Consider the following 23,993-nt stretch of genomic DNA (forward strand, 5'->3'; position numbering starts at 1 on the left):
AAAGTGATTTGAAAGGGCAAAAGGAATTTGCATTCAATTAACTCAGGAGAAGGGAGAGAAGGAGGCAGAATCCTGCCATTCCCAGTCAGATAAGGCAAAAGCAAATCACTGCATCCTTTCCCCTTTTCGAAAGTTCGTTCTTATTTTTTAAGAAATGCAAATCCCACCCTCCTTTTTTTTCCTCCTCATTTCCCTAAGGACCCCAACAAAAGTCACACATGCACTGGTGTTTTTAAATAAACTCCGTCCTTTTTAAAAAATAAGTCTTTATTGTCAACAACAATCGGAGAATTAATTCAGGTCACTTCTTGGACAACTAGCAGGGAAAGAAAACAGAGAAAGAAAGAAAGAAAGAAAGAAAGAAAGAAAGAGGGGGGAAAACAACAAATCTTTGCTACGGAGAACTCTACAAGCTGGTTACAGTTATATCCTGGACTTTTTGTTTTCCTCTTTTAAAGAAAAAGCCATTCTATTCCTTCCCTCCCCACAATCCCAACAGAGTAGAACAAATGGAAGGAAACCAAGATGGGAAAAAGAGCGGCGCACTCGCGTTAAAAAGGAGGTTGTCCGACAACGAGGATATACATCTCTTCTTTTGCTGTGCAAAAACCTATTCGTGTCCGTCAAGATGAAACAAGCAAAATACTCAGTTCGATTAAAGTGATTTTTCCCCTAGGCAAGGAGCAAAAAGCCCCACAGAGAATATCCTAACATTAACTGTCCAAAGTACAGCTCTAGCAGCTAATAAGTCAGCCCTTTTACCGTTAAATCTCACTTGTGTTTAACCTTTACAAGACTTTTCCCCCTCCAGAATGGCGCTGGGGGATATGATACACACATTCAGGGTTTTTCGCCCATTCGGAAAGCAATCCCAAAAGTTTCTTTTTCTCACCAAAGGATGCCATAACCTCTCCTGTCCATTAGAGGGTGCCAGACCACAACCAAACAACACGCCGCTCCTTTCAAATCCTCAAAATGCTCTCTACTTAATACATCAAGATTTAATAAAAGCTTATTTTGTGATCACTTCTATTAGTTAAAAAAACAAAAAGGTGCCTAGGAAACTACTTTCTTAAAACCTCCTTTTAAAAAAAATTAAATTAAAACATAAAAGAAGAGGTACCATTTAAAAAAAATTCCCCACTGCATTCAGTTTTCAACTATGCGTCAAAAAAGGATAAAGAGGAGAGGGGTATTTTGTATCATTTTTAATAAATAAGATTTGTATTTCTGTGTGTTAATAATCCCTTTTTTAAAGGGGAGGGGGGGAATGGGGTTTGTTTCACCATAAAGGAAACAAAGTCACCTAGAAAAATTAAAATAAAACCTAAGGAAGAAATAAGAGAACAGTGTCAAGTTTCATGGATTCAAACTTAACCCTGGTATGAAAGCATTAATCAGAATTCATTAAGGCGGAAAGGCTTCGGACTCAGGGTCTTAAAAGTTGCAACTCTTTATAGCAAAATAATATTCTTTAAATATCCTTGTATTTTTTTCTTTAAAAAAAAACCCTCGAGTCGTTTTAAGTTCATTTTTGCTTGATTTTTAAAAAAAGATGCTACAATCTGTATACCTTAATTGCAGTAATAAGATTTTTAGGGGGAGAAGGAAAAAGAGAGAGAGAAGACGGAGAGTTATTGGTAATGAAATTTGAATCTTAAAACTTAGTTTGGAGGAAACTAGTGGAAAACCAGGATGATGGAAGACCTTTATCATGTTTTCTGGACTTGAGAAATTCTGGTAGATTTTGCAAGGAAGGAAGACTGTATTTTTTTAGACAGCGACTGGACAAGTATTGCAAGCGGAGGCACAGCTATCCCCGAAAAGAGAGGGAGACAACTCCAAGATGTCTCCTTGACCCAATGGACAAAATGGACAGTGTGCTTGGGTGCCATTTTCTTTTGTACTGGCACTAAGTTATACCCCAAGTTGTATAACAAGGTGTGCGTGTGGAGATCTAATTCACAACAACAAGCTGCAATCCAACAACTTGGCCTGGACTCCCTATTCCATTTGTGGTTGTGCCTTTTGCGATGGGGTTGAGACATTCAACAAAAGAGGTAAACCTGTGAAGGCTCAAAGTCCGAACTCTCTGATCGGGAGGAATCTAAAGCACCCAGTCATGTCTTTGGGGTTGGGGTGGGCAGGAGGATCTCAACAGATGCAACCATTTCGTCTGTTGGACCCCTGGAAATCTATTTAGAGAATTTCTGAAAAAAACATAGTCATTAGTGGAAAATGGCAACTTATCCATCTAAGTCAGAGTATCTGTGCGCATTACAAGACCTGACTCAACCAAGCCTTCCACCAAAGGGAGCTTTTCTTAGCTGCTTTTTCTGCCTGAAAAGCTTAGGATGGTCACTTCCACTGGATTCCCACACAACAAAGAGGCTTGTCCTCAAGACCAAGCTTCAAAAAAGAAGACAAACTGTCCTCTCCTCCATGGATTTGGAGAACGCACTAAGCTCTCCTCTGATCCAGGAGAAGTCTTGGATCTCCATCTTTCACTTGACTCTGGTTCTTCCAGCACACCTGCCATCTTCCACCTCCATCATGCCACAGCTTCGGAGAAGACGGTGACCCTTTCTAATTTTTGGCCCACAGCCTCCAACAGAGTCTTGAGGATTGACAGAACCATGGTCCAAAAATGAACAAAAAGAAAGGCACTGTCCAATGCACAGCCTGCAGAGAAATATTTCCTGGTGACCCCAATGCACAGGTCCAAAACTCAACAATATTTGAATCTCTTTGTCAACTCCCTCCTTCTCGTGTCTAAAAGACACGTTTTTTTCTGTGAGCCCTTACTTCAAGGATACTCAAATTGTGTCCCATGGGCCAGATGTGGCCCCAGGGCTATTTTTGTGGCCCACTGTCCACCATGTTTTCAGGCCATAACATGAAGTGAGTGGAAGTCACTCCTGGTTGTCCCTCTCCTGGTCCTAAACTGGACCCTGGGGTGGCCCTCAATGTGGAAGAAGGCATCTGGGGGTAAAAAAATAAGGGGGATTTATTTGACCCCAGGCCGTGGCTTATGGGACACACTTTGCCCATCCCTGTCTCAAATCCTCATCACATTTGACAGTCCTCTAATCTCTAAAAAGCCATCTCAGATGGTCATCCCATGCAAAAGAGAAAAATGCCCCCAAAAGACACACATACAGAGAGAGAGAGAGAGAGCCATAGCTTTCCACAGTGTCCCACCTTGCCTTCACTTTGAGGTGCAATCCCCCTGAAATGGTTAAACCACCGCTCTCCATCCCCTTCCTTGCCTCTTTTCCAAAAGGAGGTACCAAAGATAGCTATGGGTTTGCTCCCAGCCTTCAGTCCCCCATCTGCACCACCCTCCCGCCTCCAATGTAGACCCGACTTTAAGGCAGCCCATGGGGCATCCAAGAACCAAGAAAACCTCCCAGGTAGAGTTTCTTTTTTAAAAAAATATTTTAAGTACACTTGGCTTTTCTCCTCGTCCCACTCCAAAAAGGGCCTGGATGAGGAACGCTGAAATTGCATAGTTTGGAAGACTCTTCTTCCCTGATTCTCGATAAACCTAGCCACCTGCCTAGACGCTGGCCCATTTTTAACAAAAAGGCCATTTTAATTTAATTTATTTAAAAACAACAACAACTCCTTTTGGATCACAGTTATTTCACTCAAAACTCTGGATGGGGAGAAGTTGCCAATTGATGGACAGAGCTTTTCCCCACTCATAGTAAGAGACACGTCAGCAATAAATAATGCAACGCCGACAGCGGGTGCGTCCGAAATGCCAATTTTGGGGGGAGGGCGGAGGTGCGTGAAGAATTGTGGGAATACATCTTTACATTTAAAAAAAAAGAGCAAGAAAAATAGAGCGTTGTTAGCATCTGTTTTACATCCCGTATCCCACCCCAAAACACAAACATAGCCCTGTTAAAAATATATTTATTTATATGTATAGAACACCTATATTCTTTAGTATTTATCTGCCATTCCCGTTGAGTCCAGGCTCGACAAAAAGGAGCCACATTATTTCTACTCAGCAGAACAGAGGTAGTCGGGGGTGGGGTATATATATATGTATATAGCTTGCATGGAAGAAAAGTTATTCTCTGCAGGTAAGAGAGAATTTTATACAGTTTTTTAAAAATCTACTGACACATTTTAAGAGGAGGAACAGCAGCAAAAACTCGAGGAAGCAAAGGAGGTGTTGTTACCAGCTAGGTCCTTTCAAAACTTTTTTTAGCATTTTATTGCTTTGATCAATGCGCCACCGAATTTCATTCCCGGCTTCCGCATTCTCGCTCAAGTGCAACCGTGAACAAGTTCACCATTTTGCACAGTAAAACACAAAATAAAATGGAGTATTGAGACTTGGTTCTTCCCTTCCTCCTCATCTATCTAACACTTTCAGTTTCCTACAAGTTTTTAAATATGCTTATCTGTTATCTGGTGAGGCCCAAGTCATCGGGAAAAGCTCAAGCCAGCTGTGGTGGGGTTTGTTAATGGGTGGCAAAGGGGTGGGTTGGGTATTTGGGGTGAGGGGGCAACAGATCTTTCCAACTTAAAAAGTCCAGGTTTAGTGTCAGGGAGGGAAAAGATCCCAAGTTATCTTTAGAAACAAATGAGCAACAAAACACCTGTTAATATTACCTAATGAAAAGAGACCCAAGATTACATTTTCTGGAAGGTAAAAATGTTATCATAGGGATGCTGGTTTCCCTTCCTTTGAAATGAAAACAAAAATTAAATCGGGGGGGGGGGGGGTGATCCAGTGGGAAGGAAAGCACTCCCTGCAGTTGTCTGCATTTGTTCTACTCACAGAATTCAAAGCTTTGGTCTAGAAGGTTGGCGCAGTTTTGACTAGTTCTGCGCTGGATACACAACACAGAAATGTCCCCTGAATCCCTGCACACCTGTGCAAGCACCCCTCCAGCGCATGGTTCCCCCCACTCCACACATCATGTGCAAGAGTCCCCCACTCTTTGTGTGTGTGTGTGCCCCCCACACACACACACCTCACTGAGACACAGGCTCCAGTTGCTCTTACCCCAACCTCTGACCCCTGCAAGCTGCCTCTCACGCGCCACCACGCACAGGCCACCCTCTGCCAAACCCATCACTCCCTTCTCCTGAACAAGACAGGGAACAGAGGCAGGAGGGGATGGGGAGAGAAAAAATTATTGCATTCCCCACAGTACCCGTGGGTCCAGACTCCACAGACACTCATCTGGGCTCCTCAGAACCGGTGTATCAAGGCCTCCCGTTCCCGTTCTTTCCGCTTCAGTTCCTCCTTGTAGCAACAGGAACAGTAATTCCCAGTCTCTGGGTGCCCATAAAAACTGCAGTTCGGCTGCTTGCATTTGGTTTGCTGGACACTGTAGAGCAACTGGGTTCTGCTCTGGTCTCCACCTTTTGGAGAGCTGCCGCCAACGCCACCACCACCTCCTGGCTCGTGGTAATCCCGGTAGCCATTACTGGGCAAGACGGGGCAGGGGGAGCCATCACAGTCTGCCCCCCTGTAACTCAGTGGCATGTCTGCTTCTGTTGGGGAGAAGCGCCCCCCCAGGGGGGGAGGGTCAGCTTGGTAAAGGTGGGGGCGGCCCTGGGCGCAGTGCCGGGGCAGCGTTGCGTATGAGGGGAGAGTGCCGCAGGGGCCGCCTGCGAGCTGACGCCGGCTGTCCTGGTAGCTGGGGGGATGGGCACTCTCCACATTGCCCATCATAGAAGGGCGAGGGATAGTGAAGACCCCTGAGTAGCTGGTGGGTAAGCCTGCCATTTTAGCCCCGACAGCAGCCAGGTCGGGGCTCTGGGGTCCATAGGATGAGATTCCTGGCGGGGAGTAGGCAGGATTTGGGAGGGTGTCCTCCCCTCGGAGAGGGTTGCCCTCTGAATCCAACTTCCTCCCTGGCCCACCATTACCCAGGGCTGCCAACCTCTTCTCAGCCTCCCTCTGCTTCTGCTCAGCCGAGAACCTTTCCTCAGCATCTGAGAGATAGCGCTGGATCATCTCCTCTTGGTACTGGTGCCGGTGGCTTGTCTTCAGCTGGCCAGCAAAGATGAACTTGCGCTCCCCCTGCATGGCGGCCCTGAGGATGCCCAGGCTGAGCTTGACATCACTGCCGTACTTGCATGAGGTGTCCATAGGCTTCTCCATGGCTGCCTTGGCCAGGCACGGCTTCTCAGAGGGGGACCCTGACTCGCCAGAGGAGGCTGCATCATCCTTGCTGCCCTTCCTCACCTTGACAGAGCCCTTCTGTTTCTTCTTCTTCTCCAAGGTGGCATCTCCTTGCCCATTGCTGAGGCCGGCCCCCTTGGCAGTTCGGCTGTGCATCAGCCCCCCCATGTTCTTCTTCAGCTTGCTTCCCAGAGTCTTGCCGAAGCTGCCAAGCTTGTTGGCCACCGAGTCAGCCCTCTTTTTCTCCTTGTCCTTCTCCCGGTCTTTCTTTGGCTTGTCTTTCTCTTTTTCCTTGCCACCACCACTCTTACTGCCCCCACTGTTGCTGGCCGAGCTGCTGCAGACGGATTCCTTGTCTGAATCGCCCGAATCTACGGCGGATCGGGCATCGTCCCCTGCAGAGGCAGTCGGAGACTCCGGCTGTGCCAGTGGTGCCTAGGGAAAGCAGGAAGGAGGGAGACATTGAGATACGGCTAGACAATGGCAACTGAAAATTTACCTGAAAATGAACACAACTTTAAAAAAAACATTGTGAGTTTTGGCAATGTTTCCCACAGCAGTTCCTTTTGCCCCTGCTCCAAGTCCCTGGCTGTGCTAACTCTGCTTCTGGCATTTCCCTCACTTCTACCCTGTACAAGTCGTCTGTTCCTTTGGGGCCAAAGTGGAGGGAGCATTTCAGAAGACCCCCAACCCCCAGGACCCTGCTAAGAGAGGCCGGTACTTCTTCACGTTCCTTTACCTGCGTGTCACAAGGCAAAGTGATCCACTTTACATTCATGTAGCTGTGCAGCAAGTGGAGCTTGGCCTCCAGCGAGAGCGTCACGCTAATGAAGGCAGATAAAGACACAAAAGACAGAGAATATGAGAGAGAGAGAGAGAGAGAGAGAGAGAGAGAGAGAGAGAGAGAGCATTGTTGAGTTGGAGGCTTTCTAGTCCCTGGATCTAGAGAGAAAGGTTCCCACCCAAGTGTTTTCTCTACTCGCTTTCCCATATTTGAAACGCTAACTACAGGGCCAGATTCCATTTGGTCTTTACACTTGGGCAGTGCTTGTGCCAAGGCTACTTTGTACCAAAGGCAAAGCTTAAGCAACTGTACAAACTCCTTCCTCGCCACTTTTTTTCTGCTAACTTCAATTTTCAAAAACAGATGTCTTGTAGGAAAACTGAAAAGTGCAAAGGCTGAAATTCCTGAGAGAGAATTGTCCACTTTGCTTCGGCTCCATACACCACCTCTCCACAGGATTGCCTTTCTCAGCCCTTGCCAAGTGCCCCACCGCAAGTGCCACCGAAGGCAGGCCACACTCACCTTGCCAGTTTGACATTGTCGCTGTCGTCTTTGCCCCACTCCCAGTCTTTCCCAGGATCAACAGCGAAGTGCACAGGGAGCAGCTTGTGTTCCGAGTCAGTCAACGGGATCACAGCTGGGAAGGAAAAGAAAGGACAATTCCAATGGGCTGCCAATTTTTGGATAAAGGGAGCATATTAACTTCTTTGCTGAAACAGCTTCTCTAGTTGTTCATCCATTACTGGATAGAATTCACAGTTCTAGTTCTGGCCTATAAATAATAATAATAATAATAATAATAATAATAATAATAAGTTTTATTTATAGACCGCTATTCCGTGTTGATCATAGCGGTGTATAGTAAAAATTGCAATGACAAATACAAAATACAGGATAAAAATTGCAATACATAAATAAAACTTATAACAACATTCCAAAAATACACATCAAAACCATACATCAAAACCAGGCCAGCTGATACGCTCAATGTTGTACATATAGGGGGGGAGTCCCAATATCAAGGGACATCGGGGAAGGCTTGCCGAAACAGGAAGGTCTTAAGTCTCTTTTTGAAGAGGTTCAGGGAGGTGGCGGTGCAGAGTTCCTCGGGAAGGGTGTTCCAGATCCCAGGGGCCGAGATGGAAAAGGCCCTTTGTGAGGCTGACACATATCTCGTTGTTGGGATCCTCAACAAACTCTTCCCAGATGACCTGAGTGTGCGGGGCGGATTATATGGGGAGAGGCGGTCCTCCAAGTACCCTGGGCCCAAGCCATTTAGGGCTTTATAGGTTATAACCAACACTTTGTATTGTGCTCGGAAGCGAACAGGCACAATACAAGCCCTCTATGGCTCAGATCCAGACTATCTGAAAGTCCCTATCTCCCCATATGAGCCTCTGCACATACTATGAACTTCGGGAGATGGCTTTCTCTCTATCCCACCTGCATCCCAGGCCTGTCTGTTTCAAATGCTGTAAGCCCATTTACATCTCTTACTGGCAGGAAAGAAAATATATCAATAAATACAAGAAAAAGAAGAGGAAAGAGGAGGAGGGCTCCGTTGGCACCTTGTTCCTTGGTGGGCTCCTTCTGCTCCATGGAGACCAAGGCAGAGAAGTGGGCTTGGTCGTAGGCTAGGACCAGGGGCGAGCGGTGGCACTTGCTGGCAGGAACCTCCAAGGGCAGGTAGATGCCACCAAAGGGAATCGGAGCAAACGCTGCAAGGGGGACAGAGACATTGTTTAGCATGGCGAGGAAATCCAGGCGCTGTGGGCTGCATTCGGAGGGAGGCGGGGGCAGACAACCTCTGAGTTTGCCCTGCCTAAGAAAACCCCATGAAATTCATAAGCTTGCCATGAGTTGACAGGCAGCACGAAGGCCTCACAGTGCAGCTACAGACTGCTAAAGAGCCAGCATTGTTTGGGGGTTGGAGTGCTGGCCAAGGACTTGTGAGGGGCTGGGTTTGCGTGAAGAAGACCCAGGTATAAATGTCCATCATTTGAGAGAGATCCCAGCTGCCCTCTCTGAACCTCCACCGCTCCATTTCTTACCTTCTCCTCCGGAATCTCTCAACATTGTGTCTGCAACCACCACAATGGGCCGCTTGAGGACATGGGCCAAGACGAAGACATGGAATTCTTCCAGGCTCTCATAGACCGGCTCCTCGGAGCCCTCCACCCTGCAAGGAGGCAGAGAAAGGGGGAAAATATGTTGGTAAGCCTTCCAATTCTCAGATGTTTAACTCACTCCCAGCAAAACTGTTGGCCTGGTTGATTAACGGAGGAGGAAACTCAGGAAAGGGACATTCAACCGCTGGAGACACCAGTCAGAAGGGAGCATAGAATCCTAGAGTTGTAAAGAGTTCCCCAGAGGACTTGCGAGTCCAACCCTCTACTCAATGCAGGGTCTCCTGGTAAAGCATCCCCAGCAGGGTGCTGTCCAGCCTCTTTTTGAAGACATCCAGAAAAAGAGATTCTAACACCTCTCTGGGCAGTTGGCTCAACTGCTGAACCACTCTTCCTCTCAAGAAGTTCCTTCTCAATCTAAATCTACCCTCCTGTAACTTAAAACCATGAGACCTGGTTCTATCCTCTGGAACAGCAGGGAACAAATGGGCCCATTCGTCTTTGTGGCAGCCCTTAAGGTGTTTAAAGAGGGCAGTCATGTCTTCACCACGCTGAACATACCCAACTCCCTTGACCTCTCTTCAGAAATGCTCTGGGTCCATGCCAAAACTAACTGGCGTAAAGGAGGAATCCAGCATCCCCCCCAACCTCACCATTGCATAAAAATAAGAGAGAGACAAAGTCATGTTTCTAACCTTCATGACTGCAGTGAGAGAGGAAGACTAACAAAGGCTTTGGACCCCACTGTTCTCTAAAGCCACCACTGGAGGACAGACTGCCTTGGGTCCCTGGACCTTTGCAGGGTCTCTATGGTGGTGAACAGTCCCAACAGGACCAGCTTTTGGGAAAGGGGCCACTCACCCTCCACAGTTGCTGCCATTTGTGCCATAGTGCATCCGTGGTTCACTGGAGGCTAGCTTGATCAGCTCGTTCCACTCCTTCTGCCATTCCTCCTCTGTGTAAACTAGGCCAGACTGATGGGGTGGGTAGACAAAGAGAGGGGTGGATTGGGGAGGAAGAAGGAGAGACAGGTCAGGCTGCTTAGAAGACCTTGCTTGCAACTGCTGGGAGTTGCAGTCCGACATCACTGTAGTGAACTGGGTCTCTTCCACCAGGGAGAGATGATTTAAAGTCCTTGCTGGCATCATGGCAAATGTTTTGGCCCTGCTTAGGGATTGGGGAAGATCTTTCTTCTAGACTACAACCCCCTGAATCCTCCAGCTGGTAAATGTAATGGAGATTCTGGGACTTATGGTCCCAATTTACTTTATCCTAGAGCTGGTCTTGAACATTCCTCAACAGACCAAGATCTCACAAATTCTTAGGGGTGATGAACACCAAAAGCACCCATTCTCAGTGGCAACATGGGGTCCACCTCCACCTGGCCACAGCGCTGTACCTCTTTGTTCTGCTGCGTTTGCTGCCACCGCCAGCGCCGCTTCAGGGCCTCCCTTTCTGCTCCTTTATCCATGAGGGTGTAAAGAGATTTACGGAGCATCAGGTCTCGGTCATGGAAACCCCACATGCCTGCAGCCAAGGTGGGGTTGATGGTTGAGGGGAGAGAGAAAAACAAAGGATTAAACATTATGGTGACCTTAGGAACGAGAGACCTCCTAGTCACCCTCTCATCAAAAGCCCTCCTCAGATCTCGCAAACTCAGGGCAGCCATGGTGGCTAGGAAAGGTTCACCATATTAGAGTGGATTTGAGTGTTGGACTGGGACTCTGGAAGAGCAGGGTTTAAATCCCCTCTCAGCCATGAAAATCCACTGGGTGTCCTTGGGGCAACTGATGGGCTCAGAGATAGGCAATGGCAAATGTCTTCTGAAAAAATCTGGCCAAGAAAACCCTAGGAGAGGGTCCACCATAGGCTGGTACATAAAAACAAGCAACGAAGAAGATGACAGCTGTCATTAAATTGCCTAGCAAGAAGGAGGAGGAGAGGTGCTCTGGCTTCCAACTAATCATGGAACCAAGATAGGCATGGTTCTCCCCAAGATGGGGCCCTTACCTAGTGAAGCCGCATGAAGCAGGCAGTTCCCATCTCCCGTCGTGGCCAAAGGAAGCAACCGCTGACAGCTGGGATCCACGTTGGCCCACCAGTTGAGGCGACCTGGATGAGAGAAACCACGAAACCAAGAAAGTGCTCAGTGTTCTTGTTGTGTTCTATGTTCAGAGTGATCTGGGGAGGTCACCGTTCTACAACCCAGAAAACTCATAAGTTTGGCACCTATTTATCTCCACAGGACAAGTCCACATAAAGCTTTCAATGGGTTTAGAATTATAGCATTTTAGGAGTTGGAAGGGACCCCAAGTCCAACCTCTTCTCATGCACAAAGACACAACTAAAACACTCCTGATAAAAGCCCAACCAAGCTCTGTTGAAAGATCTTCAAAGGTGGAGAATACACTGCTCTCCAAGGCAATTTATTCCATTGTCCAGCAGCTCTTTGGGTAAAAAAGTTATTCCTAATATTTAGGAGGAATCTCTTTTCTCTTGTCATGTGAATACCTTGATTTGTGTCCTGGTCTCTGGAGCAGCAAAAAACAAGCTGGCTCCATCTTCTCCATAGCATCCCTTTAGATATTTAAAGATGGCTGTCATGTCACCTCTCGGTCTTCTCTTCTCCAAGCTAAACCAACCCAGCTTCCTAAGTCTCTTCTCATGGGGCCTTATGGTTTCCAGACTTTCCACCATTTTGGTCACCCTCCTCTGGACATGTTCCAGCTTCTCAACATCTTTCTTGAATTGTGGTGCACAGAACTGGACACAGTACTCCAGGTGAGGTCTGACCAAAGGAGAATAGAGTAGGACTACTACTTCCCTCAGTCTGAAAACTATATTCCTGTTGATGCAGCCCATAATTGCATTAGGTTTTTATTGCACTATTGACTCATGCTTAGTTTGTAGTTTACCAAGACCCCTAGATCCTTTTCATATGTCTCAATTTCAAGCCAGGGTCTAACCATCCTATACTGGTGGCATTACATTTTAACTCCCTAGATGGAATACCTCATCTTTATCCCTGTTGGAGAGTAATATTTAAACCAAATGTACTAAACCAGAGGACAACATTTTAATCACTGAAGAATTTTTCCAGTTCTACTTTTTCAGGAGAACTCATTGCTGGGCAGGTGTGTCCTCTTTCTTCAGAGGATGCCATTGCCACCTTCCGGGGTCCCATCCGCTTACCAGCCTGTTCCAAGGCCACCAGCATGGACTGCTCAATGAGATCCCGTTCGATGAAGGAGCGGAACTCCTCGTTGTAGACAGTTAGGTCGGGCAGCTGGAAGGTGCAGATGGGCATCTCCAGGAGGTGTTCGCCGCCGCCGCCGCCACCACAGGTGCTACCAGTGCTGCCACCTCCACCACCATTGCTGGAGACATGGGAACGTGCCAATGAGACAATGGTGGAGCTGGCATGGGAAATGCCACGAGACAAGCGCTTCTCTGAGAAGGAAGGAGAGAAAGGTAAGATGGGGAATGCCTAGGAGGAAGACAAGGCTTCCTTCTGACTGTTGGTTGGACAGCAATCATGTCCAGTCTTGGCTGGGCAAAGATGTTAAGCCTCAGAGCTTTGGGAGACGTTACTTCTCCAACCAGCATGGGCACTGAGTCTGGGAAGGCACTCCCCCATGACACGGGATTTGGACCGTATTTTTAATTATTCATTCATTATCATGTATTTATTTATTTATTTATGGTGGCATGGGAGGCATGGGGTGGGGGAATTCAAGATCTTGAAGGTGGTGGCTTGCTTGCTTTCTTAAAAATCATATTTCTTGGGATCTTTGAGCACAGGGAGATACCCTGCCCCGCCACACACACACACACACACACAAAATATGTATTCTACACACAGTTGGAGCTTTTGCAGCCAGCTGTGGCAAGTTCAGGAGGTGGGAAATAGCACCTAAGCCCTTCAAAGCTGTCCACCCCATATCTACCCACCAGACCCAACCAAGATGGCTGGAAAGAAAGGAGAGAAGTGGCCCAGGGCAACTGGCAGGATAGTGTAAGGGGGTTTGCAGATTCCTTCGCACAGGCACACCCAGCTCTAGCACCAAAGGTTGGCAAGTTTCTGAGCCTCTCTTACCCTGGACAATGTCATCTTGGCGCTGGAGCAGGGGCCGCGTGGGCCGGGGTCCCTCTCTCTCAGCAGGTTTGAAGGGGCGCCCTTCATGGAAGGAGTGGGGCAGCGTCCCAGCATGGACCTGCCGAAGCTGCTCAAAGTCACTCAAGGCAGCACTCAGGTCCCAGTTTTTCCCTGTGGGGAGTAAAGGGTTAACCGGTGCAGGTTTAAACACACATGCCCAGTCCTGAAACAAGTGAGACACTTTCTGTTAGGGCAAAACCATCTCTTTGGTCCACAAGAAGATGGACAGATCACATTCTCATACCCCAATGCACTCCAAAAGTTCCTACAATCTGTCCGCATACCTACCCAGCACATATCCAATTTTTCCTTCTTCAAATGCAGAACTTGCAAAATTCCTTTTGAGATTATGAGAATTGCAGCCACACAGGCTGGGGGATTATGGGAACTGCAGTGCCCCCCCCAAAAGGAGGAATTGTGTGTGTATGTGTCTTCGAGCCACCTTCAACTTACAGTGACCTCATCAACTTCATAGGATTTCCTGAGGCAAGGGATACTCAGAAATGGTTTTGCTAGTTCCTTCCTCTGAAACAGATCCTGGAATTCCATCCAAATACTAACCAGGGCTGAACTTCCTTAGCTTTCCAGATCAGATGGGATCTCCTACTTTAAAGGTAGCTAGGCCCTTACTTTTCTCTAAACCTGGATAGAATTATCTTCGAAACTACCGCAAGCCAACCCTATTCCACAGTCTGTGAATTGTCAGGAGACCCGCCCAGAGAACAACATTCCAACCATCGTTCCCACACCTCTGAGTGGCATGTTGGAGGCTTGAATATGATCACAACATCATCCTCACTGTGTCTACCTACATGGGAGGGGTGTTTTGGGGGGGACTTAAGTCAAATTCCTGACCCATCCCAGGCTGCTTTCGCCCAAGCTGAGCTTCCTTCTGCCCTTGGGAGCTCAGCTGGTGACAAACCGGGAGGAAAGAACATCTGAGACAAATCCAGACTTTGCAGGATCACACAACTGTAAAAGTTGCAAGGTACCCCCAAAGGGCATCCAGTACAAGCCAATCCAGGTATGCACATCCTTGAAAGGCAGTAAGTACAGTGGTCCCTCCACATTCGCTGGGGTTAGGGTTGAAGGACCCCCATGAATGTGGAGAAACTGCAAACAAACAAAGACTATTCATTTTACCTGAGAATACATCTCTCTAGGAATATCCAGGTCCGCTAATGCAACTCTATGGTCAACTTCTGCCAGGAGTTGATCACAAAATTATGCTGAAAGAAATATAGATGCCTAGAGAAGTGTTTTCTCTAGGAACTTCTAGGTTCTCCAGCACAACTATATGGTCAACTTCTGGCAGAGTTGCGTTGGAGGACCTAGAGATTCCTAGAGAGGACATATTAATGAAAACCGCAAATAATCCAATCTGCCAAAGTCCAAGCTGCAAATGTGGAGGACCAACTGTAGGTGATGGAGGGAACACTTGGGTGACGCTATTCAAAGAGACGCTGCCTACCTTCCAGTAAGTCTCTCGCCAATCCTGGCTCTGCCCCAGTTGAACGGACAAAATCGGAGAGGACGACATCCATATCCAGGGTCATGCGATCCTGAACTCCTCACAGGCAGCTGGGAACCGCTGGGACATCGATCCAGGCTTCCTTGTCAATCTGGGGGAGGAAGGAGAGGAGAAAGCTCAGCTCAGCCATGGAAAATCAAAGCTGAACTGGGAAACAGCAAGAATTGACTCCAGCCAATCCAACTTCAGTTGCACATTCCTATCAGCAGAAGGCAAAGGAAACAGCCGCTGCCTTGAAAATCCCTGACAGAGGATGCATGGATGACAAAAACAGAAAGAAAAGGGGAAAGCAGATAAGACTACTTCTCCAGCTACCCAAGCATGTTAAAGAACCATGGATCCATAAATCTGGTCACCAAAATGGAATATAACAGAAGTCTCCGTGGTTTATGCATAATATAAATTTGCAAAGGGACACTGTAAAATTGCAACTAAAAGGCTTGCTTAGCACAAGGTAAACATCGCAAACAGTTTACCAGTCTGCAACAAAACCAATAAAGCAGTGAAACAAGAGCCAGGTTACCATCAGGTCAAGCCAACAGATTTTCAGAAGGCATTAGAAAACCCATCATTCCCTTTGCAAACAGAAGAAGGTGCCTACAAAGCCACACATATCCTCTACAGAAAGGCAGGAAAGTCACATATATGCTTGTGTGCTTGTGAAGTAGACCTATGGGCAATCTGTGTTTCCCTTCCTTCCCCCACAATCTCTTTAAACAAATTCAAATTGCATGCCTTTGGCTCAGAGATCTGTTTTTATCATTTTATTTTTGTACTTCGCACTGTGCTTTGAAGGTGCAAGCACTCTTGTTCTCTCTCTATATGTCTATATATACATGTATATCAGTACAGCAATAGATAAAGAACAAAAAGGACAAAGCATATAAAGCAAACATTTCGCTTTATGTTGCATTTCTATTTTGTTATGTTTCAAAGGAAGGTCAAGGAAGAAAGTGCCAAGGCAGGCTTGCTGCTGGACTTAAAGAAAACAAAAATAATGACCACAGAGGATCTACACAAATTCAACCTCGACAATGAGAAAATCGAAATAGTTAGAGATTTCTCCTACCTTGGATCAAACATTAATCAAAACAGTGACTGCAGTCCAGAAAGAAGAAGTCTAGGGATGGGAAGGGCTGCTATGAAAGAACTAGAAAAGGTGCTAAAGAGCAAAGATATACAACTAAACACAACAGTTAGAATCATCCAAGCCATGGTATTCCCCATCATTATGTATGGATGGGAGAGTTGGACAGTGAAGAAAGCAGATGGAAAGAAAGTCAATTCATTTGGAGATGGTGCAATGGAGAATGATAAGGATGCCGTGGATGGCAAAGAAGACGAACAAATGGGTCCTTGAACAGATCAAATGAAAGCTCTCCTCAGAAGACAAGATGATAAAAGTTGAGGCTGCTGTATTTTGGCCACAGCATGAGAAAACAAGGATCACTGGAAGAGACAATAATGCTAGGAAAGGTGGAGGGAAGTAGAAAGAGAGGAAGGCTGTATTGCTAGATGGATGGACTCTTATTCAGGAGGTCTTGGGTATGGCTTTGCAGGACCTGAGCAGAGCAATGGAGGACCAGGAGTCTTGGAGATGTCTCCTCCATGGGGTCGCCACAAGCTGAGGTTGACTTCAGGGCACTTGATAATAACAACATGTTTTAAACGTGTTTCAAAAATTGCTTTTAACTCATATTTTAAAACTTTTTTAAAAACAGAAAACAGCAGAAGAAAAGCACTACAGTTCTATTTCGGAAACGCATCCAGTGACCTCATGGTCTAGTCCCACTCTCTCTCCTTCGCTTTCCATGACCTACAGAGTTGCAAGCCTTGAATACATTACTTTTGAGCTCCACCGAGGAACCCAAACATGATTGATTGATTAATTATCCAGAACCTGGGCACACCAATAGATTTGGGCAGACTTGCCTTTTCCCTTCCTTGAGTATAGTTTTGCAAAATATCTATGTATATATATTGATCACAGAGTCAGGATTTCTCACTTCTCCTGAGGCAGGGATGCTATTGTTGGAGCGACCGTCACCAGGAAAGCTAATTAAAGCAAAACCCAAGAATAACAGAAGCCACATGCTCTGACACACCCAGCACACGTCAACGGCAGCGCCATTCTTGTTTACCAAGAAAAGGAGTACAAATCTTGGGCCCTGATCTGACTCAGGGCCAGCTTACCTGCGGGACTGTATTCTCTCCTACAAGTATCCCCGTATCTTGAGATCTGCTGGGAAAGCCCTTCTCCCTGTCCTCTCCAGTCTTCTTTTCAGTTGCTTTTGAAACTATTGCTGTGTTTATGGTTGACCCTACATTAAACACGAGCCAGCAATGTGGTGCTGCAGCAAAGAAGGACACTGCTGTTTTAGGCTGCAATTAATAAAAGCTTTGTTTCCAAGTCCAGGGAAGGAATAGTCCAATTCTATTCTGCGCTGGTCAGTCCTAAGTTCACTTTAAGGAGGATAGGGACAAGCTGGAGAGGGTTCAGAAAAGAGCAAGAAGAGCTGAAAAGAAATACAAAGAACAAACCATAGGAGGAAAGGTTGAAGGAACTGGGTTTTTTTGCTTGGTGAAGAGAAGACTGAGATGATCACACTCTTTAAATATCTCAAGGGCTGTCCAAGGGAAGAAGGAGAAGACCTGTTTTCTGTTGTCCCAGAAACAGGTCTGATTGTTTTAAGTTACACGGGGGTAGAATTTAACTGAACATTAGAAGGAACTTCTTGACTGTAATGGTGGTTCAGCAATAGAACCAATTGCCTAGAGAGGTGGAGGGATCTCCTTCTCTGGAGGTCTTCCAAAAGAGGCTGGACAGCTCCCTGCTGGAGATGCTTTACCTGGAGATCCTGCATTGAGTTGTAAGTTGGAGTCGATGCCCTCTGGGGACCCCTTCCAACCCTAGGACTCTTATGTCCCCCATCTTTCACACAGAAGAATTTGCTGCACAGAGAAAATGAACCCCCAAAAGTGATGAACGGCTGACAGCAGAGTGCCAGAGTTCTTAACTATACCACTTCTGGCCTGAAGTTTTCAGGGCTGGGATAGAAAACGAGAGAATGTCAAGAATTATCAGGTCTGTGTCAATTTTTTTAAATACTCCCCACTCCATAAAAACATCAAGCTACCACCGTTCCTAAGCCTCTTCTCCTATAAACAAAGCATGAGCTATCTGGAAGAAAAGACACACAGAAAGCAGAGCGTCTTTTGTGTCCTCCGAAGTCACAGAGAAGGCTGCCAAGTCCTGGCTGTGCCTTTCAAGCAGGCCCCCGACACAGGGGCTTCTCTGTATTGTTGGCGGGATGAGAAAAGAAAGGCCGTGTGTGTGTGTCTGTGTGCGTGCGCGCACAAGGCCGGTTGGCTTTTGCAAAGCAGGAGGGGATGCTTCTCCAGGCCTCTGTGCCGTCATCGGACAAAACAACCTCAAAGTGGCCTTTTTTCAGACAAAACAACAACTAATTTCCTTTAGGGTAATACATGCTTGCCCTCTGTGCATTGCACAACTTCATGGATCACACTCTTGGATAACTGCACCAAGACTTCCAGGATTGCACATCCTGAAATTGTATTTCTTTTAAACTATTTAACTGTCCAATAAATATGGGGAGGGCATTCCACAATTTGGGGTGCCACAGCTAAGAAGGTCCTCGTGTCCCCTTGTCCCCATTATATTGTTCTTACTGGTGAGGCAGAAAGAAGCCAAAGAGACTTGAAATCTCCGATCAGACACTTAGAGAGAAAGGCCATTGTGGACAGGGAAGCAGAAAAACTTAGACTCTGACTCATTTAAATTACACAATTTTGGTTCACAGTTTTCAAAGAAATAGCTGAGTTCGTCTGTCACAGCATAAAAATGAAAAAGGGAAGGGCAGGAGAAGGATTCTAGGAGCATCTTTGAGACAGATTTATTTTAGCATCTGAAGAAGTGGATTGGCATCTAGGAAATAAACATTTTATTTCCTGCTGAAACAAACAAGCTAGTTCTAAAAGTGCTCATCGTATGTCTTTAAGTCAGTCCTGACTTTTGGCAACCCTAAACTGAACATACAGTAGGGTTTTCTTGACAAGTTTTATTCACAGGAGGTATGCCACCAATGTCTTCCCCTGAAGCTGAGAGTGTGTCACCCAGCGGCTTCTGCAAGTAAGTAAGGATTCAAATCCTAGTCTCCTAGAACCATAGTCCAGCTGACCATGACACCCCACTGGCTCTTAAAATTTATTACAGGACACCACTGCTTCCTCTGAGTCTTTGACTTATGGTGACACCATCTCTTGGTAAGATTTCTTCCAAGGTGGTTTGCCATTGCCTCTTCCAAGGTGGTTTGCAAATGTCGCCCAGTGGTTTTCTGTGGCTGAGCAACGATGCGAACTCTGGTCTCCCAGAGTCCTAGTCCAACACCGAAGCCACAGCATCACCCCGGCTGAGATGCCTCTCTCTCTTCCCTTTCCTTTTTAATAATCCTGGCTCATCTTGGCACAGCAGCTCCCTTTTTGCAAACCATCAATAACGATGGCAAAGGAAACGCTTCTGTGTGTATATACCATACGTGTTTATCTTGAAAAGCGATGTAAAGAAAACTTTGCAGGAATGGAAGAATTGCAGTAGCGGTGTGGCATCTGAGGTCAGAAGAGGCAGTAGTTTCACCTGCCTTGCAAGCCATAAGGCCCAGTGTGGCTGGCAGAATCCCTTCAATGCAGCAATATTTTTGCCCGGATGGAGTCCAGCAGGGCAGAGTCCGTGGCCAAAATAGCCATCACTTCCAATCGGTGGGATGTAAACAAAGCACCCGTCTTCCTCGGTGACTCAGCAGGGTGCCAAACGCCCTTCCCAGTTCATGACACCCATGGCTCTATGGGGTGCGCAATACGGACGCAAAGCAGGGTCTGAGGAAAAGAAGAGATGATGGACTCCTCCGCCTCCATGCCCGGCATCCAGCTAGTCTGGACTCACAAAAAGCTGCCGCTCACAACTTTAATTTTTCCAAACTCCATCTTCAATACTTCCTTTATCTAATATTTGGAAAGGACTGATGGTTGCAATGCATTAATGCACCCAGATCAGAAATTAAGTACAGTAAAGGAAGCGAATCCAACGCCTTATAGTTTTTGGGGACTAGCAGTAAAACTGCCAGCAATGGGCTTTCTTTGAATTCTGTTTTCTATATTATTGGGGTTTCTTCCCCCTTTTATTTGAAAACCACTACAGACAATGATGGGAGTCTTGGTGGGTATAATGGCATACCTCCATGCATGAAGGTGCATCTAAGATCCATAATCCAGAACCACGCACCAAAGTAAATGCAACTGTTTTTCAACCAGAATGAATGTTTTAAACCTTTTTTAAAAACCAGGGAGGATCTTTAACTGCATTTCGCTCCAACCCAGCCTCTGGAATGTGAGGATGCAGCGGGCAAACCCAGCTGTGGTTTTTCTGGCACAGCCCTTGGCTTGGTTCCTGGAAGTCTAGTTTACCGCGGAGGAGTTAACTTTCTCACTCTGTTTCTTCCAACGTGACCATCCTGAATGCTTTGAAAGAACTAAATATTGCACACAAAAGGACTTGCAGGGAAAGCGGAGCAATGCCATCCAAAACCGACCTCCTTGCACCCCTCACAGCTCCAAAGTCCGCCAAGAATATGTGGCGGTTTGTTTGTTCTTTTTTGGCTGAATGATAAGCAGTTGTCTTCCCTCCCCAAATTCAAACGCTGCTTGTGCAAAAGCTTGCCTACACCTGTTTGTCTGAAATGTGTCTGGGAATATAGGCATAAAGGACCATCCTCACAAAGGAGTCTCCTCAGTCTGCAAATGCCGGACGGTTCTGTCAAAAAGCAAAAAATACCCATAAGGTGGTTTCCCAACGACAGTCAAGAGGGAGGCCCAAAGATTCAATGAGATTACCATTTGGACCCAAATCCATCTGACTTGAACTGTGCTACTTTCTCAATTCTTGAAATAGTCAGCATGCACCACACCAGGAGAAAGTCGTTTTCTGCAAGGAAAGAAATCCTTAAAAGATGTAACACTATTAAAAATCCTCTAAAATCCTGCTAAATTGGGCAGCACGAAACACAACCGTGAAATAGGATTCTTTCTCCTCTTCCTCGCAGCCCTCGAGATGTGTGAGGACTAGAAACACAGCCTTTAAAAACAGTAAAGATCTTTTAAAAAATAGGATTACTATTTTTAAAGTTTCTCTCTCTCTCTCTACACCGCGTTCTCTCAGATACAAACAGAGACCTCAATCCCCTTTCCTATATGCAACGAACCATCTTTTAAAGAAAGGAACTCGAAACCTTTAAGCCATCTCCTTCAATCCATCCTTTTAAACCCAACCATATGGCAGCATTCCAAGGAGCTCTTCAGCCTCCCGTATTAATCCGTTCCAGACTAGGTCCAAGACTCTGGAAACCAAAATTGCAGCCCATATAATGCAAAACCCAGATCTATTTCATGCAGTCAAGTTAAAATTGGTAACCTCCAAGACTTGTTGGGGTTTCTGGGGAAGGAAGAGGGAAGGGAGAAAGAAAAAGAGAGGGAGAAAGAATTTGAATTCAGCAAGCAAACCTTTTCCAGCCTGGGTCAATTCAGTGGTGATGGAAGGAGGAAGAATGAACTTCAAGGAAGAATCCAACAACGCCACTTTATTTCGGGTAAACGGCCGGGGAGGGGGGAGAGAAGAAAGGAAAAAAAGAGGAAAGGAAGAGGCAAGCTTCAGTCATGTTTTCCTTCCAACGGGTGTGACTGCACGCTCCACAACCACAGCGTGACCCTGGGACTGTCAGGAGCTCTCCGAAAGTTCAACGCCTCTTTGGGGATGATGCAAGGCCCCAAGTATGCTGGCAGAATGAAAGCACCAAAGGGGATCTAGTCAAGCCACCCCTGCCAGGCATCTCCTGTGGGTCTTTGTGGTGTGTGTGTGTAGAGATGGAGAACAGAGACCTGCGGAAGGATGTAAACAGCAGTTTCATTCTCCCCAAACTTTTCACGCTTTGAAAGATTAGGATTGATTTATATAAACTGGTCCCTCCACATTTGCTGGAGTTAGGGGTGAAGGACCCCCATGAATGTGAAAAAAAACCTCTCAAACTTAAAAAAGACCTTTCTTTCTAGGAATCTACAGGTCCTCCAGTTCAATTCTGTAGGCAACTCAACCTGTAGTAACCTGCAACTCAACCTGTACTAAGAAAAGAAATGTGCTCCATGCCTGAGCTAGAAAAAAGTTACCTGTTGGCACAATAACAACTCCCAGTCTTCCTCAGCTTGGCTGGGGGCTTTTGGGAGGCGTAGTCCATAGACGCACTTGTCTACTGCGCTTTCGTCCACAGTCTTGATTTTTCCAAAGTGATATACATCCATTTAATGTACAGTAATTTCTTTAAGTCCAGCAGAAACTTATGGGTCTGCCCCCATCTCTGCTGAGCATAAGGGAGGGCTGCTTGTGAGATCCCAGCTGGGCCAAAAAAAGCAACACATGCATACCTATTACTGTATATAAACCTGTACGTTGGTGCATGATTCACAGGCCACACTGTCTGACATCACTCCAGATGGAGAAGGTAGGAGACCGGCAGCTTCTCTGCCCCCTTTCCACCCTCCATTCACAGCAAGTTACTCACAGACATGAGCCAGGCTTTTCCAGGACAGCCCGCCTTGTGTATCATCATCCTCCACAACAACAACAACACATGGGATGACTTCATTCCAGAAGGGAAGGGAAAAAACTCAGCAGCAGTTGGTGACCAAGAGTGAGCAGACACCACAAAACGGGAAGGAAGGGCTCTTGATCGGTGTCTGGGTGGTTTGCACCCAACGACAAGGATGTCTAAGAAATTAAACCCAGACATGGAAAGAGACAACAGGAAAAAAGACAAGTCCACAGAAAGATGGATGAGAGAGAAACCAGGATTTATAGCAGGGACAACAATGAGTTCTTTCCATCTTTAGTTTGTTCTTCTGTGCCTCCAAGTCATATGGGGACCCTAAGGCAACCCTATCAGGGGGTTCCCTTGGCAAGTTTCTTCAGAAGGGTTTGCCATTGTCATTGCCAGAGTCAGAGTCCAATGCTCAAACCACTATGCCACGCACAAACATAACCGAAATGGCAGAGGCCTATCATCAGAGTTATGTTGACAATACGCAAACCTTACGACAGACAAAAAATCTCCAGACAGACACCCATGTTGTTCTCCACACACAGCTGCGCTACTTTGAAAGCAAACTAACAGATTTGGGCCGCTCCCAAACAATTGACAATGTCGGTTGCATTACAACACATGCCGAGCACATCGCTATCACAGGCAGCCGGCGTTTGTGCGCTCCTAAGGCACGTTCTCAGTCTCTGCAAGGAATCCCAAAGAAACACACATCGGCAGCAAAGGGCCCACCACCCAGGAGCTTTCTTTTGGACTTCCCATTTGGGTATTTGGTTGGCTGGTGAGGGACCAGAATGTAGGATGAGAAAAGCTAGCTTTGGTCTCATCCAGTTGTACAACCCTTAAGATGCTAAGTCATGGGAAGTGCAACCCAGGAGATGCTTTATTATGGATAGATTAAATACTAACATCTGGGCTCCAGACGAGGTCCAAAAGGAGACAAACATCCAGTTCAACTGAACCACCGAAGCCAGTCAGGTTTCTGATTTTTGTTATATTTGATTTTGATGTGTCTGTAAAAATTGGACAGTGAAGAAAGGGATGTGAAAAGAATCAGCTCATTTGAAACATGATGCTGGTGGAGAGTTCTGTGGATATCCCAGGTTGCCAAAAAGACAAATCCATCGGTTTGAGAGCAAAGCAGGCATGAACGCTCCCCAGAAGACAAAATGACTACACTGAGGCTGTCGTACTTTGGCCATATTGTGAAACAACATGGCCCATTGCTAAAAGATAGCACTGAGTAAAGCAGAAAGCTGTAGGAAAAGAAGAAAGCTATATGATCAGAAAATTTTTCAATCTTGGAAGCCACAACTACTGCTCTGAGCTTGCAAGACTTGAGTTGGGCTGTGGATGGCCAAGTGTCTTGGAGGTCTCCCATTCAAAGGGGCACATTAAGTCAAATTTGCCTTGATGGCAAGTAACAAGGAAGAGCGTGAGGAGACCCATCCAGAAACGGGATGAAACATTTCAACTCAGATGGTAGCCAAAGCTTGAAAATGCTCCTTTCCCCCACTTCCTTCCCTGCTGACAGATTTCTGCAAATTTTAAAACAAAATGTCCCAGCCCTGTAGGCACATT

General features: G+C 46.4%; 2 protein-coding genes across 3 annotated transcripts in view; one reads left to right on the forward strand and one right to left on the reverse strand.

Annotated features, from left to right (window-relative positions):
* The window catches only part of VPS45 (vacuolar protein sorting 45 homolog), a 79,633-nt gene that overhangs the window by 23,132 nt on the left and 32,508 nt on the right, over positions 1-23,993 (forward strand). The window lies entirely within an intron of this gene.
* OTUD7B (OTU deubiquitinase 7B) lies at positions 230-14,794 on the reverse strand. Its single transcript, XM_089483838.1, has 11 exons — positions 14,692-14,794; positions 13,161-13,331; positions 12,257-12,514; positions 11,075-11,176; positions 10,464-10,591; positions 9,926-10,038; positions 8,990-9,117; positions 8,507-8,656; positions 7,461-7,575; positions 6,894-6,978; positions 230-6,589 (listed from the first exon to the last, which is right to left on the reverse strand). The coding sequence occupies exons 1-11, from the start codon at positions 14,774-14,776 to the stop codon at positions 5,216-5,218; spliced, it is 2,709 nt and encodes a 902-aa protein (XP_089339964.1). The 5' UTR covers positions 14,777-14,794; the 3' UTR covers positions 230-5,215.

The sequence above is a fragment of the Sceloporus occidentalis genome, unplaced genomic scaffold (assembly GCF_023333645.1).
Source record: "Sceloporus occidentalis isolate IW3139 unplaced genomic scaffold, rSceOcc1.0.p SCAF_20, whole genome shotgun sequence".
NCBI classification, from domain to species: Eukaryota; Metazoa; Chordata; class Lepidosauria; order Squamata; family Phrynosomatidae; genus Sceloporus; species Sceloporus occidentalis.

What these genes read in the sequence shown, in the direction of transcription:
- OTUD7B (XM_089483838.1), bottom strand. Translation starts at nt 14,776, where the DNA reads ATGACCCTGGATATGGATGTCGTCCTCTCCGATTTTGTCCGTTCAACT. An exon ending in GGTGGCCTTGGAACAGGCTG is followed by an intron (nt 11,177 to 12,256) that starts GTAAGCGGATGG and finishes TCTCTCATCCAG; the next exon opens with GTCGCCTCAACTGGTGGGCC. An exon ending in GGAGCCCACCAAGGAACAAG is followed by an intron (nt 7,576 to 8,506) that starts GTGCCAACGGAG and finishes TTTCCTTCCCAG; the next exon opens with CTGTGATCCCGTTGACTGAC.